Source organism: Centrocercus urophasianus, unplaced genomic scaffold, assembly GCF_019232065.1.
Source record: "Centrocercus urophasianus isolate 14NV4802_14NV808 unplaced genomic scaffold, USGS_Curo_1.0 seq_20, whole genome shotgun sequence".
Classification (NCBI taxonomy): Eukaryota; Metazoa; Chordata; class Aves; order Galliformes; family Phasianidae; genus Centrocercus; species Centrocercus urophasianus.
The window spans coordinates 4610484-4629346 of NW_024884756.1; the positions used below are offsets into that span (position 1 = coordinate 4610484).

An 18863-nucleotide genomic window follows, 5' to 3' on the forward strand; every position below is an offset into this window, starting at 1 on the left:
GGAGATTTTGTACTTTGCTGAACGGTGAGAATATCCATATTGTAATAATGTCCAGAATACCAAATACTCACACTCCAATATGCCCAGAATCAGACTTTAAGATGGCATGGGTCCCAAGGGCTGCAGAACAGTGAGAAATAAATAACAGAGAAACGAGAGAGCATTCTTTCAGTCATGCATTTTCTTCGCATTAGGTGGCACGTTGGCTCAGAGCCTAGCCTTCTTCCTGCTGGAGATCTTTAGTAGCATTCCTTTTTGCAAACTTCATGCCCCTTTTACCAGCTGTGCTGTTAGGTATTTGGCATTGTGTCTCATACAGAAGGTAGACAAACACTCTTTGGCTCTGATTTTTTTTTTTTCTTCCTTTTTTTTTTTTTCACATGTTCATAGCATGCTGGTGCAGCAGTTATGGAAGGTCATGTGGACTGACAGAAGAGCTCTTTGTTTTGATTTAGTGGCTACAGAGTAGTTACACAATATCATTGGAGTTTGCATGCTGCTTAATAGTTTTAAAGTGTCTTCTTTGTGTTTTGAGTGGGAAAAAATGTGATTCATAGCCAGTCAACAATAACTCAAGCAGAGTATCACTCCTCTAACAGCAGAACACAATAGGAAGGGAGATAGTTAACTTACCAGGTTTCCTGGCCTTCTCTGTTGTGTCTGCTGCATCCTTGTATGCGTAGAAGTAGTGGCTCTGGAGCTCTGAGTCCATCCGTTTAGAAAATCTGCCAAATAAAACAATAAGATTTAGTTGGGAGTTGGTTGCCAAAACCTACTGGTTGTGACCAGTGTTAGAATTCCTTTATAGCCAGCGTTAGACTCCTAATCCTTTCCTGTTCCTCATTTATCTTTTCTTATGTACCTATTTCTGTCTACTCCTTTTCATACTGTTCTTCAATTTACTTTTCTGCTTTCTGCTTTCCATGCTTGTCACTGGGATTTTGCAGCTTTAAAAAAACAAAATTCCAGTGGAAATAGCTGTGGGGGGTTCTCTCTTTGAGTTTCCTGTGTGCTTCCTCTCATATCAGAGTTTGTGTTTCAGACTGCTGTGGGTTATTTTTTCCCTCTTTCCATGCTGACCTGTGATTTATTGTTTGTTTATTTATTTTGCTGTCTTTTGTTCTAAAGCTATTGGGCTACTTTGTCCTGTGGCTCATTAAAATTAAGGCTATCCTTGAACTTCCTTGAGCGTAACTGCTGTGGTCTGCAGATTACAGTATGATACTGTCTGCGTTTGCTTCCATCTGCCAGAAATCGAAAAGCACAGATGGTGGGCTACTGCCTAACAGTGAATGTGGAAAATCTCATGTTGACCTGACGGAAATCCAGAATCTCCATGGGTGTTTTGAGCTTGGATACAAGTTTTTAAGCACCTGGGTTTGCTTTTAGAGTATATTTATTGTCAGCTTTGAATCGAAACAGAGGAATAAGTTAGAGATGCAAGGATAGCAGGTCCACTTTACATTTTCTCCTAGTCTCTTCTTTGAAGCCTCTTTCAACATTGCTTTTGATTTGGAGCAAGTTGTTGCTGAGGTAGGAGTGCAAGGTGTGAGTAAAACTGCAGGAGCTTTAATGTTCAACAAACGTGTCCCAGGTGAAGTCTGTCCTTCTAAAAGAAATGGTGTGTTCATGTAATGATGGTCTTCCCCTGCCTTTTGATGGAATGGTCTCACCAGAAGGACAGATTGGAAGCAGAATAATGGAGGGAGCCCAATCTCTTTGGGTAATGCCTGCAGAGGCAGCATAGCTGTTTCTACGTATTGGAATTATTCCTCAAGACAGTAACAAAGCAGGGGGCTGCCAGAGGAACTGTTGTTGGCTGTTTCAGAGTTCTTTTTGCTTACTGTTCATGTTTTAAGTTTGCTGAAGCAAACCAACAGAGATGTTACCTGGGAATATGTCTGACACTTGGAATTTTCTTATCTGTCATGTGAAAAGCACAGTGGCATTATTCTTTTCCCAGTTCAGTTCCTGAAACTTTTGGTTCCCTACCAAATAAAGTTGCAGCTGTCTTACTGGGCAGATGATAAGTTGTGTCTCCCATTGGATTTGTGCAGATTGCCTGCAAAAGTGATGAGATTGCTAGAACATTTAGGATCACTGCCTCTGTAATTCCAAAGCTCTAAAAATGCTCACCTTAAAAATCAATTATTAAAGTATGAAAGGCTTTTGTTTTGGTTTGTGTCCTTCTCTTGAAACCTTAATGTTTGTTTAGAGCATGGATAAGAATAAGAAAAAAAAGAACACTTTAAAATGCTTCAGAGAAATGTATTGGATGCAAAAAGTATAATCAACTTCAAAGAGTGGTTGTTTTTGCAGAAGAACCTCTTCTTAAAACAGCAGGCAAACGAGCATGTAGTTTTAATAAGTATGAATTTCTGATTTGAATTTTGGCACAGATGTTTAAGCGGTGGTATAACACTGTAGTGTGGTTGCTGTTATAGGGAGTAGCATGAATGATGCAGTTTTTCATTAATAAAAATACTGACTCTTTCTGTATTTGAGCTGTTGAGTGTATCTAAAACCTAGTCCAAGTGCTCCAGAGTAGCTGGGAAGATTTGAGGGGGAGGTGCCAGGTTCAGCCACCCCTTAAACATGGTTTAGGAGGGTTAATTCGTTGTCAACCAACTGTGTTCAATTGCTGTTGTCTAGGGGATGGTGATCTTAGAAGAATTCCCATTTCCAAAAGACATTTTGAAGAAGCAAATACAGTTGACAGACCAAGAAGCTTTATTAAACGCCACAGGGAATTCGCAAGCTGCCATTGAGAGACAGGATTCTTTGCCGGAGCATGACTTTGAAATGTCACCCAGCAGCCCTACCCTGCTTTTACGAAACATAGAGAAACAGGTAAAGTAAAATGAGAACTCAACAGTCGATGGAGCTGAATGATTGACTGCAGGAACAGGGCAGGTTCCAAGGTGATGCTTCTGAAAAAGAAGCTACTTTGCACTCCTGAGAGTGGGTGCTGTTGCATTCAAGGGTTTAAATAAATACGTTGTACACCAGGTTTACAAATTAATCTGTTACTCCTGATGTGTCTGTGTTACCACTTGGTTTCCATCAAAGCGGCCACGTAACCACTTCTAATAGCTACCCCCAAACCTGCCTCTTCATTATGTTTAGGTTTAGGGTAGGGTTGCCACAGATTGTTTCAGGAAATACTTCTGTGAGATGAAAGACTGAAGCTGAGGATGGAGGTATGTAGAAAAGCTCCAACTGGGTGTCATTGTTGGTCTGGCTTTTCGAGCATCGTAGCAATCCAGTGAGGAGCTGAGGAATTGCAAGTATTTCATAGGCAGAGTGTAGGTGTAGAGAGGAGTTTCGGTTCATGCTGCTCCACTTATTTCCAAGGTTAATTCCAGGAAATACAATGTAGACTCCAGCAAGGTTTCATATTGCAGGGTCACATTGCAAGGAGATACAGGAACACTGTTTCCTGAATTAATTTCTGCAGTTAGTGTAAAGCAAATCTAACAAAAGCTATTAACTAAAGTATTAATATGTTGCTCTGCCACAGTAAATTCTTGCTCATGTGCATGTTGTTTAAATGGAGTAAGAGTGGCTTTAGTTACCATTCCTGTTCCTGAATCTCTGTGCCAATTTTTCTTATTTGATAGTCATACTTTCCTGTTCTTAAAGTGCTTCCCCTGTTTGATGGATTTCAGCCACAACAGACAGGAGTGAGGAAGCAATGAAACAGGAAATTTACATGCACAGTGCTGGCAATTGCACAAGGTAAACCAAGAGCATTTTTAGAATGTGGTGAATGCCCCCTCCTAAGTAACTACTTGGAGAATTAAACACACTTTTCTTCTCGTAAAACATTGACTAATTAAGTACTAGCAGTGCGTTTACTGGTACCCAAGTAGTTACAGAGCTCCAAGAAATGTGATGGTCTGAAAATGACTTGCAGGTGTTCTTCTTACAGTGCATCTCTGGGTTCACACGGATTTCTTCCTTTTGTACTGCACTAAGCTTTGGGATTTGATCTGCTGGGGTTTTTGATGATTAGTTCTGTAAGTTAACCTGGGCCCTAAGGTCTGGGTTTCTTCACGTTGAGAAGAGCCATGCTGTAGGCTGAAGTATTTCTATACACATTCCCACAGAATTCTTCAATCTGCTTTTAAAAAAGGTAAAATACAAAATGACTGAGCCTTCCTTTTTTTTTTTCTTTTTTTTAAAGACTGTTTTTGAGTTCTCTACGTAGCTGTGCAACATCTTAAAAACGTGTAATTTTTTCCTTGCAGTTTGGATGTCTGCCATTGTGGTGGTGCTTTTCCATTCAGTGGAGTCTTTGCTTCGTACAGATTGAATGCTTGTTGAGATTTTGAAATCAATCTGATAAATATGTTACTCACATCTTGTTTGCTTTGTCTAGATCTTTTATGACCAAATTGCTATTTCTGTGCTTTGAAATCTGTCCCTGAATGTTTTATTCCGTCCTGCAATTTTTACCCGATGACCGGAATGCATCACTTAAACATTAACAGAAAAGGCATGACTTGTAATTAACTGGAAAATAATTTTTTCAGCCTCTCCCTGTATAAACGATAGTGCCTAGAAATGCAAGCAGAAGTCACTTGGGTCGCCTCTGGCCATTCTTGTTTTGAGCAATCAGTTCTGACTGAAAAGCGTACAAAGTGATTTAAGAAGTTTAAGAAGCATGTATGCCATTTCAGATCCATTGCCTTTGTGTTCAGTATACAGCAGTTTCCTCTAAGCAAGCTGCGGGCTGCATTTATTGTCAGAATAACCATGAAGGTCTGACATTTTAAACAAAACCATTGTGAAACGTTATCTGGAGTCAGGCCACAACTCGGTGCTTTGTAGGGAGCTCTTGGTCTTACCAAATAACCTGCCTTTCTTCTGGGGCGATTTTAGAAGGCAGTGGTTTTGAGGTCGTTGGAAGATTTTAGTCATTCTGTCCATAGCTACAGTAGTCTTCCTGTAAAAATAGAGAATAAAACAAAAATGGTGGCTTTGTGGGATTTTTCTTTGTTTCTGTTGTTGTTTTTACTGCCGTGAGCAATGAAGAGTATTCTCTTAACAAGAGCGCATACTTTTGAGTGAACAAAATGTGCCATAAGTAGACAGCAGACTTTTTTTTTCCCGTTGAAATGCTTTCTGAGCTGCAGCTGTTGTAACATCAGCTGTAAAAAGTTCTGGTTTCTTCTGCTGTTCTAACAATCTTTGGCTGCAGTACCGAAATCACAGATCTATTTGGTGTATTATTTATTCGGTGTCCTTGGCAGGTAGTTGAGGGGTGGGTTTTTTTGTTTGTTTGTTTTTATAGCTGAGCATAATGTGGAAGAAAATAAACATGCAGCTCTTGGTTATTCACAAGAAGAGACTAAATACGATTCTTCCATGATGTATGAGATTGGAATCTTGAGTGGGAACGCAACAGAAGCCCAGGAGCCGTTGAGTATGGATAGAAGTCTGACTACCTTCTGTGTTTTTATTTTTTGCAGAGTGCACAACTGAGTGAAATCATCAGTAGCCTCATTGCTCCGCTCAACCTGTCTCCAGCTTCTTCTCTCTCATCCAAAACTTGCAGGCACAGACAGCTGGTCAATGGCATCTCCTTCAGGTAGGTGACAGTACGGTGTTATTTTCTTTGGGAATAACTATTGGAAAAGTTACATAAATTCAACAAATAATCCTTATGGTATTAGGTTAGAAAGAAAGAACTGCTCTTTGTAAGCTTCAAGAGTGACAAAGTTGAGCTTGGAAAGCTGTAGTATATTTTTGTTTTCTTAAAGACATCATAAGATAATGCTATCACCGTAATTCCACTCAAGTAAGTCCTGGGACGAAGAATGTATCTGTGCAGTAGTGAAAGGACTCGTTAAATTGCACACTATTTTTACATATTTTAGACTCAGTGGATTCTGTCATCATGATTCACCTTAATTACTAGGAAGCTGACAAATTAGATTTCACTGGATTAGTAAAACACACGCCATTGTGTTTTACTGTTTACATTACAAGTGCCATTGCCACTTGTACCTCAACGTGGGTCAGGGTCTGTTTATTTCTAATAGCTTCATCAGTTTGCACATCTTCAGTTTGAGGCTAAATGAATCTTTGCCAGCTAATCTTTCATGGGCTTACTTTTCCGGGATGAAAGGATGTAGCAGCTTGAAATTAATGCTGTAGGCAAACATTTCTTAATACTATGCCATAAGTTTTAGTAACTTTATCCTGTGTTTGTTCATTTTAAAATACCCTGCAGGTACTTTTCTGTATTAATCTCAAAACACTATTAAGATTATTATTTACAGTCCTATCTTACAAAAGACCTGGGTACATACAATATTTCTCTTGGTAAGGTGACTGGAGGGATGAGGGCATAGCTGAGTTATTCACAGGTCTTGATTAAGATCAAGTGGCTGAAGAAGGCGTTCACTATTAGGGCCAGGGGCTTTATGGCAGTGTCGGCAGCAGAACGTAATTCCCTGGCTCCCAGTTCCATGTAGGGCTGGTCACACCGTCTGTTTTTCAGCAGCTTTGCTGCAGAAGCTGTAGCTTCCCACGAGGAGATTATAATGAGCAGCTTGGATGGGCAGCTTCTTTTAACTGCCGTCTGTTGCCAAAGCGACTGTGTGACTGTGCCCTAAATTTGAGGATGAAGAGGTCCTGTCATGTGGCATTTGTGTTCCTGATCTAGTGGTTGTTTACAAGTAATGCAGGGAAAAATCAGAATACTCCACTGAGTTCTGGAATAAAAGCTGCCCTGATGGGTATGTGGAAGAAGAGAAGAATTAAGACCATTAGAAATGACTCAGTGACTTCCTTGTGCAACGGACGAGGAAGGAGTCCTGTTTTTTAAGTGTTTTTAGATGTGAATGAATTTTACTTCGTGATGAGGGACACTAATGATGCAACTTCAAGCCACTGCTCTTCTGCATTTTACTTTCCATCAGACATTTGTCAGGAACTGTCCAAAATCAGCCCTCTTTCCCTTTTATGAGCAGCACAGTTGCTGGAGCAGCTCAGGGAGCGCACTCTCTAAGGCGGGTCATTTTCTACCCGTGCTCTGTAACAACCAAAGGAAGAATGGGAAGACATGGAGGATTTTCTCAGTGCTGTAGCTCTGAACTGGAGGTGGTAAGTTAGCTGCTGGGAGGGAATCAAAGAATCACAATCGTAGAATGACAGAATGGCTTGGATTGGAAGGGAGCTTCAAATATCATCCAAGCTATACCATCCAAGAGCTGCCAGCCTCCAGTTAGATTCAGTACTAGACGTGGTTGCTCAGGGCCATCCAACCTGGCCTTCAACACCTCTGGGAACACAACATCCGTATCCACTCTGGGCAGCCTGTGCTAGCACCTCACCACTTTCCCTAATCTAAATCTTCCCTCCTTTAGTGTAAAACTGTTTCTCCTTGTCCTGTTGCTGTCTACCTGTGTAAAAAGGTGATTTCCCTTTAAATAGTAGAAGGTCATAATGAGGTCTCTGCACAGCCTTCTCTTCTCTGATTGAACAAGCTTAGTCCCTTCAGCCTGTCTTCGTAAGAGAGGTGCTCCAACCCTCTGATCATCTTCACGGCCCTCCTCTGGACCCTCTCTGATAGCTCCACATTCCTCCTGTGCTGGGGGTGTCAGACCTGAATGCAGTACTCCAGACAGGGCTCACAAGGGCAGAGAGGACCAATCCCCTCCCTCACCCTTCTGCCATCCTTCTTCTGATGCAGCCCATGATACCACTGGCCTTCTGGGCTGCAGACACACACTGCTGGCTCATTTTAAGTCTTTCATCTATCAGGATCCCTGAGTTCTTCTCAGCAGGGCTACTCTCAGAGGCTTGTGACTTTTCTACGTGTTATCTGGAAAATGAGTTGAATTACTTTAATTTTTCACTTCTTGTATTGTGAAATGTTTCTAAGCCTGTGAATAAATACATCTCATTAAAGGTGGTAATTAAGCACAACATAGAGTAGTTGTCCTAAGAATCCCAAAAGGAAGTTCACTGACTCCTACTTGTGGTTTTGAGTGTGCTCCATTTCTTTTTGTATTTTATTGGTGTCCTTGTTTAGTGTGCAGTTAAATCAAGCAGTTACATGCTGAAGTTAACTTCATTTCTTGGCTAATTCTCCCCTCACTTTTTCCAGAGCACTGACTGACTTTATTGTGTATTTTAGAAAGTAGAAATCAAAATCAACTTGAAAGTAAGGTGATTTTTAGGATTTTGAAGATGGAAAAAGAAGGGATGGTATTGCTGTTTTAACTGTTATTTTTACTTTAGTACATTTTTGAAATTCGTTGTAGGCTCTTGATGCAAAAGATGTAGTCCATGTTTAAAGTAAGTCTGCACGTGAGGTGCTTTGAGGTTTGTAACGATGGAGGTTGCAGTATGGCTGGTTACTTGGGAGTTCCCAGTGGAATTGGTGGTACATGTACAGTTCCTGGTTGATTAAATGTGGGTAAACTTGAATTGCCATTTGTCAAGGTATGATTTTGTTAGTGGCTTCCCTGTTTTCTTTTTTAATGTAGCCTTTCTTTGCTCTATTGAATCTGGATCCAAAGATAAGCCAGATGAGGGTAAATCTTCATAGAAGCAGCTCCTTAATAGAATTACTTCCTTATCAACAGAGAGGAGTGGAAAAAAAATCTTTAGTTCAGAACAAATGGAGCCTGTCCTGTGGCTTCCAGTACATGTGTGCATTCTGTAAGGTCGCTGTTCTGCAGCTAGTCTGCAGTGCAAGACAGGCCAACCTAGAAGCTTTGAAAGGAGCAAATAGAGGAATTTGACCTCTGCTCTTCTGTAGAATCCTGTTTTGAAAACTATACTGCATGAAGCTCTAAATACATGGATAACTTCAGCCTTGACTTGGAAGTGTTGTTTACATGAGTGGCAGGAAAAAGGTATTGCTGTGTATTGCAGCTCCAAACCACAGAACTGAGAACTCTGCTTCATCTGAAACAGGAGCTGAGCATTCCTGGAAGGCACAGGAGGGTAAATAGAGCAGCTGGAAAAGGTTGCAGAGAGATCATCAGTGACCTACGTAGCACACCAGAACAAAGGCAGCAATTGCAGAAATTGAGACTGAGGAGCTTTTTGTGCTAATACTCTTTTCCAAATGGTTTTCATGTAAGAGGGTGGTAGTGGAAGTTCAGAAATTGGTCTTGGCACTCCCTGATGTCAGGGCAGATAAGAACAGAAGTTTTTAAGCATCCGGAGAAGGTACTTTAATGGAACTTTCGCGTGGTCCTGCAGTATTGTATTTCTTTCTCAAGCTGTAAAGTTCAGCATTTGCATTAAGAATGTCATGCTTCACTGCTTTGGGTTCTGTCTCGGCACTTACTAGTGTGTTCCTCTACATACATACCATTCTTCTTTCAATTAGCACATTTGTCATTGAGTGTGTATCACTTGTTGGGGGGTTGATGTGTCAGAAGAATAGTTCAGATTCATGCCAATAAAACATCGTTGCCACGACAGCGCAGCATGGGGTGATGTTTAATCAAGCTTTCGTAGTGAGCCCTTCTACTTAATAAAAATGTACCATTAGTAGATAGCTCCTTCTCAAAAAGATTGATAAACGGCCCTGTAATAAATTCATTTTCATGTTTTATTGCATGTTGTAGGTTTTCTAATAAAGCTGTATCCTACCAGATGAATTTCATGAAAGGGAATAACCATTCATGCAGAGAAAACAATTGTTCCTGCAGAAAGATGGACTGTTATGACCCAAGGCTGAGATATCTCATGTGTTTGCACTTCTTGGGCAGTTCAGAGTTGCAGTCAAGGTCTCCAGTATTGCAAAACTAAATGCACACTTGAGTGATTTTTGCAGGACGCCTTTACCTTTGCAGGCAGATGTTGCTGCAGCAACAAAATAAGACTGGGATACCTGGGAAAACGAAGTACATTTGATGGCATTGTATTGGTTAAACTGAAGGAGCAGAATTCCTGATTTTGATGCAGATGTTTTGCAGTGCTTTGCAGCCCTACAAGGAGTCAGCAGTGGTTTGTAAAGGTTTACTGAAGTTTCAGTTCATGAGCAAAAAATCAGGCAATCTCCAAGTATTTAGGCAAGATTCTAGGTCTCCATGTATTAGCACAACTGTGTAGAATGTAGGTTTGCAGAGAAGTAATAGTTGTAACTTCAAGTTCATAGGTATCAGAAGCACTGGGGAGAGCTCTTGAATTTGGAAAAAACAAGAAATGTTAGAAAAGTTAGCAAGAACGGTGCATTTCTTTCTGTGATGAAACACAGACTCAGTCAAAGAGCAAACAAAACACACAGGTGCTTTCCTGAAGCAGTGTGCTGAAATACTTCAGTGTGTGTCACGTTTTCTTAGAATTAGATGGCTCATGCTAATCAGAGGTTGAAATCTTGGCCGGTGCACATGGAGCATATTTAACATTTGTATTAACTCTCTCATTAATTATGAAACTGCAGGGCTTCAGACAACAGAGAAGTATCCTCTTCAAGCAGCTGGTTGCTTGATCATCAGCACATCAAGAAAAGAAGAAGAGACAGGACAAGACTAAGATCTTTTTCTGTGACTAATGTCAGCACATCTGCCCGAACGAGGCCACTTCACAGTTTCCAGAAGAGAAAACTCTACAGAATGCACAGTGCCTGTGACTGGAATCAGCAGGTAGGCCTTCGCCTGTCTCTCTTCAGGAGACAAAAGCAGAGTCCAGCTGCTGGAGTCTGCACATGTCTGTCTGTGTGTCAGAAGAACGGTGCACGCTGTGTTGCTTATGTGTTACTTTCAGGCAGCGTAGAGGTGTGCCAGCAGGAGCTCAGAGTTAATGAGTTGAACGTAAAAACCAAAGATTGCTCAGAATCCTGCTTTTCAGATAATTTAATGCTAGGCTATCTTTAAAATCCAGTCAGAGGACAACTCAAGATTTTCTTTGGGAGGCTTGACTGCTGAGGAAACAGACTTCGGTCTAAATCAGCTGCCTGCTTGTTATCAGAATATTTGCTTTAGCTACAGGAAAGTTTACACAGCTGGTGGCACATTATTTTCTAGGAAATTAAGTGGCAATATCTTAATCTTGTTTCCGTTTTTTGCTGTTCCTGATTAGATACATTACTTCTTCCATGGTGTTTCATGAGTGCTTTAAAACTCTAACAAATTCTCTGCATTACAAGGGAATTCCTCTTTTAAAATGGGGGAAAAAACACAGTTATGCAAGACAAGTTCATATCTGATATTAATAGCATATTGCTGTTAGTGGAATATAATCAATTTATTTAGCTGTAATGCTTAAAGCAGCAATTTGGGGGCGGAGACAGCATGAACTCTTTAAAGCAATGTTAATCCAAAGTGATTTTAATTTCTTCATACTTCATCTTCTAGAAGCAGTGCTGTATTGACAGCAGTCTCTGTGTCTTCTCTGCTGTCTAGAAAATGCTAGGTGTACCAGTGGTCTGGGGATGAAGTTTCCCCTGCAAGGCTGTTACCTGAGTGTGCTGATTCAGCACCTTCTGCAGCAGAAGCTTGTGAACAGAAACTTTGTTTCTGGAGACCATTGGTGGGAATACAAAGCAGAGTTACACCTTTATCTTCAGCCAGCCGTAGAGCTGAGCAGCTCTGGGTCATCAGTATTTTACACAGACTGTAGGACTGAAGGGAGATGTTTTTAAGTGATCGGTGATCGGTTGGATCTGCAGTAATTCCGTGTGTACTCCTTGTTTGTTACATTTCTGGTGCTGGGTTTCCATACATTAAGCCACCTCCAGTGTCTGCACTGAAGATGCAGAGATGTCCAAAGGTGTTTCTCTTTGGCAGTAAAAACTCCTCCCAGAGCTTATTGAACAGAAGATCTTGCAGCTTTCCATTTAACAATGACCACTTTCACTCTCCCTCCAAAAAAATGAGCGTTCCCGTATTTGCAGAGGAGCCTTTAGCATTAGTTAACTGGAAGCCAGCTTTGGTGCCACGTTCAAAGAATTTCAGTCTAAAATTTTGGAATTCAGGACATGACTGAAGTTTTAATACTCCTTCTGCAGTGATGGGATCCAGAATCTCATTGGTTTGGAATCTCTAGGCTGCTTTCCAAATACCTAGGGCTCAGTTTTACAGTTGCTGAGCTTTAGTAATGGACCTCATAGATGGAAGGAGAGATCTGCTAGTTTGTTCCTCTTGCCTGGTGATGATCTGCTTATTGACTCTGAATCTCAGCATCTTCGAGGTGATTGAAGGCCAAGCAGCTCAGATGCTGTCAATAGATACTGGAAATGTGTGCACTGAGGTTGCAGTTCAAATGCACCTTCTTCAGCTTTACAATCAGAAGCCTGCCTCTAAGTGTTTTTGAAATCATTGCTAGCCTTAGCCAGCTTGTTGTGGCTGCCTGTACATGCTGTGTAATTTTCACTTACTGTGGCTCTCAGCACAGAAACCTGTGGTTATACTTCGCTTTCTACATGCAGAGTTTACCAAGGGGCTGATGGAGAACTGTGTCATTGTGCTACAGAGGGATTCTGCTCATGTTCCAGGAGAAAATAGGTAGTGGCAGCAATCAAGCTGTCAGTTTCAGACTTCATGCAAGTGCCAAACTCAATTAAAATTTTCAAAATTAAGGTAAAGCAGTTAACAAAGGCACATACAGTGTTGGTTGAAAACAGAATAACAGTGATTCTGCTGGGGAAGCGAGTGATAAAATTGGATTGGACGTTTGCACCATGTTCTGACAATCAAACCTAAGTGGTTATCAGGTCTCTCAATTAAGAGCCATCGAAAGAGTATTGTTTCATTGAAGAAATTTCATTCTGACAGGTTCTGTCACTTTCTTAATGCTGCACTTGCTACACTTGGTTACCCAGCTGTTGATGAGATTGTTCAGCTTGAAATACAAGAATGCTGGATATCAACCTGGACTGAGTTGTAGATTAGACGGGGTAAGACTGCAAAACGGGGAACAGCCTCTGGAATTGATTTCCTTTCAAAATGTGTTTATATCCCAAATGGCAGTCCAACCCATTTGCTATGGCTCTTCATTGAAAAATGAGTTATTCCTTACAAACACAGCAAATAGCTGGGTTTTTAATACAGTGTTACTGTGCTGCCTCTGGCAAGTTGTTGTCCCATATTTTCTCAAGTTTTAGGTATTTATATAGCTTGTGGTACCATGGTGTCTGCAGACTCCCATTTCTTTAAGGACATTGGCTTGATAGCAAGCTGCAGCTGAGGAAGACTTGCTGCCGTGTCCCTGCAGCAGCTGTGCGGTTAACAGAGCCCAGCTTGCCAGTGTCTAAAGAGAAGGTGGGATCTTCTGAACATTGCAGCTCCTCAGCCAGCCTCAGCACTAGTGAGTGCCAAGCTGTGCTGGTGGGCAGTGCTGCTCTGTGGAGGGATCTGAGCAAATGAGAACTAGAGAATTCTGGCTAGAGAAAGCACAGCAAAACGCGGAGACTGCTCTCTAGGAGATGTAAGAAATGTTGGCTTATCTTGGAGGAATTTGTTTTTTTCAGAACAGATGACTGACTGTATATTCTTTGTTTATCTGATGGCAATCACAGCATTGTCCTTCACATCTGTTCAGATTCTTTTGGGAAGTTCATTCTCCCCTGCAGCACCCAACACACGCGTTAGGAAAAGGGAAGTATGAAGTTGAACTGCTGTCCCATTTGTTGGTTCACAAAGGTCACTGGGAAGAGAGCCATGTTTTTTCTCTCTCTACTGCCATGCTGCATACATTTACAGTGCTGTCAAAAGTTTGTGCATTTAGTGACGTAGTATCTGCCCAGTGCCTGTTGAGAGATGCACTGTATTGTCCTCTGCTTTGCTACCTTTCAACTCTGAAGAAGACAACTCCTTCCCCTGTATTTTAGATAATGCTTACACAGAGTAGTATCTGAAAGAAAGCATAGAGCTTATGCAAGTACCAGTACAAAAAGAGATGACTCCTTGAAATTGTCTGCAACTCTAGAAGACTCTCCAGATCAACATGATAGCTAGACTGTAATGGGGATAAATAAAACAGGATGCAGGGTGTCTGGCTTATCTGCCACCATCCAGTGTCCTCAGGAACATGAGACATCATTTAGGGACAAATCTGCTTGTCCACTAATTCAGAATGAGTGAACAAGATGATCTGTGAGTCATCTTTTGGCAGTGCTATCTGTTTTGTATCTGTCTTCCTTCATGATCTAAATATCTCAGTAAGAACGTAGGCCGTTTCTTGATTGTGAGTCAGTGCACAGGCCACTCAAAATAATCCATGCACACAGTAAATCCTGGGATGCAGTTTGTTTCAGAGTGGACAACGTGATTGTAGTGACACATTTCAGCAGCAAGAGTTCTGAATGAATGTTAAAAACATTTGTGTGGGGTAACACAAAGGAGTAAACTGCAGCCACGTTGTAGGAGGAGGATGCGTGCTTGTGGACGGGGGCTGGAATCCTGAGATTGCTTCATGTGAAACACTGAGCTGCTGTTGAATCTTTTCCCAGTGGTTGCTGCTTTTATAATTTCTTTCCTACCCACGCCCACTGTGGATTCTCCAGTGTCAAATACCTGAGTGCTCCTGCAAATATTCTTCCTGCAGTGAGGACCTGGAATATCTTTGCCTCTTGCTTTGTTTTTTTGCCCAGACTTGGAGGATTTAAATGTATCTTAGAGACCTCAAAAGTTCTGGTAAGTTTATTTAAAAGCAGCCAATAAGCATTATTGCTACTCAGTCTCAGAGAGGTCTTCGCTCAGCTGACATGCCATGCTGTTTACTAGAGTGTATTTGATCTGTGTGGTTTGTTGCAGGGTTTCTTTCATAACAAGGAATGTGTTTTACCAGGACATTTTGCTTCTCACATCCTACCTAATGGCACTTAAGTTTGGTTGAGAGTTGCTTTATCAAGAGATATCACTGGGACTAGGTAGTGGCTTAATCCATTAAAACATTATACAGTAATAGCTAAAGGTAAGAGGCAAAAGAGGAGTGAGATCTAAGGACTATAACTTTGGGTCCTCTCCACTTCTTTGCAGAGTTCTGGAGCACCGTGTGTGTTTTTAAGCTGAAAATTCCCTTTGTATTCTCTATTTCCATGTGCTGGAGGAAGATGTGGTTGTGTGGACTGAGGCACACATAGAGAAGGCTGGAATGTAAATTTGCAGAGTTGCCAACACTCTGAAAGTCAGGAACTAAGGCGAACATTTTAGCCACCCACTTCCATTTCCTCTGGCCAGATTGTCCCATGTTGTTGTGGCTTGTTTATTTGCATTACAGGAGATACAGGTGAATTCTGTGTTATCATAGAATATCCTGAGTTAGAAGGGACCCACAAGGATAGAGTCAAACTCCTGGCTCTGCATAGGACCACCCAAAATCCAAACTGTCGTGTCCCATTTCCATCTAGTACAGATAGAAGCAAAGTGACAATTGCTGGTTTCTCTAGCTCACTCAGTCTCTACATTTTAAAACAAAACCAAATGAAACAAGAGGCTGTTCAGAAATCCTGTGTAGAATAGTAACTATCAAGCATTTTATTCACTAGCCAGCTAGAAAGTTTGCCTTCAGTGAAGCAGCTATTTCTCCTTAGTTGCTGTGAAAGGAGTCTACTGGTTGTCATTCCTCTCATTGGTATCCCTAGATATTGGCTCTGCCACCTGCCTCTGCATAGCTCACTGGCATTGCTGGCTTCTCAAAGGCCATGAGTACAAGGAATGTTGTTGTGGTGCCAAGTCTCTTGCAAAGAGGCTTCAAAAAGGGGATGCACCCTGCTTCTGAGAAAGTGGTATACCTCTGAGGGTGTGTCAGCCTTCTGGTGTGGGGTACAGTTCCTTTGTTATGGCTTACCAAGTTTGTAAGTGAAATTGCCAGTTGATAAAATTACTATCTAACTCTGGAAGTTTATATATATATATATATATATATACACACATGTATGAAAAATAAATATACATATAAATATGGGAAATAGAGTAAATATAAATACAGTAAACACAGTACTATAGTAAATATAATACAAATACTTTTATATATATATGTACATGTGTATATACGTATGTATGTGTGTATAAAAGTAAAATTAGAAGTAAAAGACAGAACCAATAAATACTGCCTGGAAAAAAAGTAACATTCCTGTGCATTCAACTGTTCTGAATGCGTGTTAAGACTGTTGTCTGCTGGGGAGGAAGGAAGGGGGAACTCCTTTAGCTATTGCCAGTAAAACATAATCTGTCTCTGTCAGGTTTATGTTAAGCCAGTCAGTCTGAAAAGTCTCTTTTCCACAATGAAACACCTGAAGTGTGCTTTTCACAGCAGTGCAGTTGTAGCTTGTTATGGTATTTCTGTAGTGTTCTACTGATCACATCTATTCCTAATGTCTAGACAGCATTTTTACAAAACATATCATCATGGGTTAAAAAGTCTTTTCCTTCTTTGGGTTTATTTGGTCAAAAATTAATCACTAACCCTGATTTTTCAATTGATTTGTTTCTTCAACAAAAGCTCTTTGTTTCAGGATCTTTAGGACAACATACATTTCCCACCAGAGCAGGTGAAAGTCCATCTCCCATTGGCTTACAACAGGATTGAAAGAACTAAACTAATTTATACTTCTGAGGGGTGGCTGGTCTACAGGAATGGGGAAGATACCAATCCCTCTGTGACACTGACCAAAATCCTAATTTGAGACAAGCTGGACGCTAAGTATTTTGTGCTCTGTCTTTTATGAAAGTCAGTTTCCTTCAATTCTCTTCCTGGAAAAACAGACTTCTGCCACGGGAAGTGCTGCTGTATCCTTGCTGACAACTTCAGAGGGACCACAGGCAGACTGATACCTTCACATCCTGGGGCAGCTTGCTGTGCTGCACCTGACCTACATGTGGGTTGCAGGCAAGCATGTGGGAAAGGTCCTCTCCAGAAGCTTCATCTGGCAGGGAGGTTCTGTAAGGCAGCACGCACCTTTGGCACCGTCTGCTAGGGGCACCATTCCATGAAGGGTGCCTGAGATGCTTTGCCCATCTTCTCCCTGCACTGCTATTTGTTAGGTATCAAAGAGGTATTGGCCATCCACACAGAGGTTCTCTTGTGTCCTGCAGGTAAGCCTCTGCAATGTAGCTGGCTACTCATTTACTGAAGAACAGTCTTTAATATTGACAGAGATGGCTCCTCTTTGACGTTGCCAGAAAGTTTTGAGTGTGTGTGTGTAGGACGAGTAAATCCTTTTTCCTTTCCTTTTTCAGGCTTATAAGAGTAATCAGAAGCAGACGTGACAGATATTCAGCAGAGTGTATTTGAGCTGACTTAATTAACTTGCTGGATTCATACGCATTGGTGTAATTGAACTGTGGCTCTCTGTTGTACTGTTACACTTCGGCTTGTTTCCAAAAATGGTAGGAGTTTCAGTAATGAGTAGCTGAAACCATGAAGTGAGTATTCACTTCAGAAGTCTTAACTAGGAGCACAGAACATTTTTCTCTTCAATTATGGCACTCTCTGTGGCTGCAGACCTTCTTCTCTCTGCAGAAAGGTAGTTGGCTGGTACTGTCCAGCCTTCTAAACCTTCTGCAGCGCTGGCTTACACCCATCATGCTTGGTCTCATGAATCAATTTATCACAAGCAAGTGCAAAAATTGTTTTGAGTATCAAAATAAATGGCTCACTGTATTTTCTACGAGTCAGTAAAACAGTACTAAGAAAAAGAAGCCAAGAAGATTAAAATTCATAATACTCTTTAAAAATCAGATTCTCTTGGTGACACTGTTCGTTACGAGGCACAGAGCTGCTATTTTAGTTTAATATTTAAAGACCACGCTTTTCTGAATTTCTCTTAAGTACAGTGTATTTTCTTTTCCATAACGGAATTAACCTAATGTAATGTTATTCTTCATATCTACTTAAGCTCAGGAAGCATGAGGTTTTGTATTTCAGCAATAAAGAAAAATGGTTCAGTAGGTGTGTAAGGTATAGGATAGCAGGGGAAAAAATGATAAGAGTTCAGTAATATGTTTTTTGCCTTCTGAAAGGTTGGCATTGTAGCCAGCATGCCACAGAGGCCTCTCTTTGGAAAGCTGTACGCCTTGGTTTATCTTAAAACCACTTTTTGTTGCTGCGTTGGGGTGCTGGTATTTATGGGGTGGTTTTGTTCAGTTGGCTTTTGGTGAGCTGCCGCCTTCTTGGTTTTTTTTTTTGGTGTGCTGCTGCCATAGTAAGTTGAGTTGTAGCCTCTGTTCAATACGGAACTGGAAGGGGAGAGAGGTTGGTTCCCCAGCAGAGCTGTTGTTTTTTTTCTATGGGGTTGAGGCACTTTCTTTGAGCAGCATGCTCTCATTGCAGAATGAAGGGCTTCAGAATTTTTTTCTTCAAGAGCTGATTAAATCAACATTCCTGACAAACATCATCATTTCACTCATTCAGCATTTTCCAGTGGAAAACTACTGCATCAGAAATTTAAACCAGATCCGGTAACCGGGAACACAGACACTGCCAGGCTTGTTTTTAGTTGGTTTTTTTTTCTAGTAACTTCAGAGGGATATTTAAACACAACTGCTCTCGTTTCTGTTTAAGTCCTTCTGTTCTTTTGAATGATGAACTGACTTAATGAAAGACTGAATGATTGAGGTGTCGATGCCAGAGCGTTCAAGGAAATAATGCACAAATCCAGGCAGAAGGTTTGTAACTCCCACCACAGACAAGATGAGGAAAAGCATGTGGCATTTACCAACACTGGCAATTTGATTTTATTACTGTTTGAGAATAAACTGTGATTGTGGAGGTTATTTGACCATTTGATGCATGTTTTTCAGCAGGCTTAGCTTTAAGCTATATTCTAAATGTGTTTGCAAATGAAGTGAATTCAAGCAGGAAAAAGTCAGTCAGCTCTAAGGGACTGTGTGTCAGTATGTGTTGCTCTTACCCATATATTTTCTAGGGAATTTTACTGATTGGTGTTT

At 41.0% G+C, this 18863-nt stretch overlaps 2 protein-coding genes across 10 annotated transcripts in view; one reads left to right on the forward strand and one right to left on the reverse strand.

The window, feature by feature from the left end:
- The window catches only part of KANSL1L (KAT8 regulatory NSL complex subunit 1 like), a 57940-nt gene that overhangs the window by 19883 nt on the left and 19194 nt on the right, over positions 1–18863 (forward strand). For 8 of the 9 annotated variants that reach the window (XR_006169540.1, XM_042822705.1, XM_042822703.1 and 5 more), the window contains 3 exons: positions 2653–2850; positions 5475–5593; positions 10415–10616. Coding sequence is in view for 8 of the 9 variants with exons in the window: in XM_042822705.1 (XP_042678639.1) it covers positions 2653–2850; positions 5475–5593; positions 10415–10616 (519 nt within the window). In the remaining variant the exon portion in view is untranslated. The remainder of the gene's footprint in view (positions 1–2652; positions 2851–5474; positions 5594–10414; positions 10617–18863) is intronic. The other variant, XM_042822707.1, reaches the window with a different exon arrangement.
- RPE (ribulose-5-phosphate-3-epimerase) overlaps positions 1–18863 on the reverse strand; it is a 58451-nt gene that overhangs the window by 15643 nt on the left and 23945 nt on the right. Inside the window, exon 7 of the transcript XR_006169541.1 lies at positions 634–725. The gene's annotated coding sequence lies outside the window, so the exon portion shown is untranslated. The remainder of the gene's footprint in view (positions 1–633; positions 726–18863) is intronic.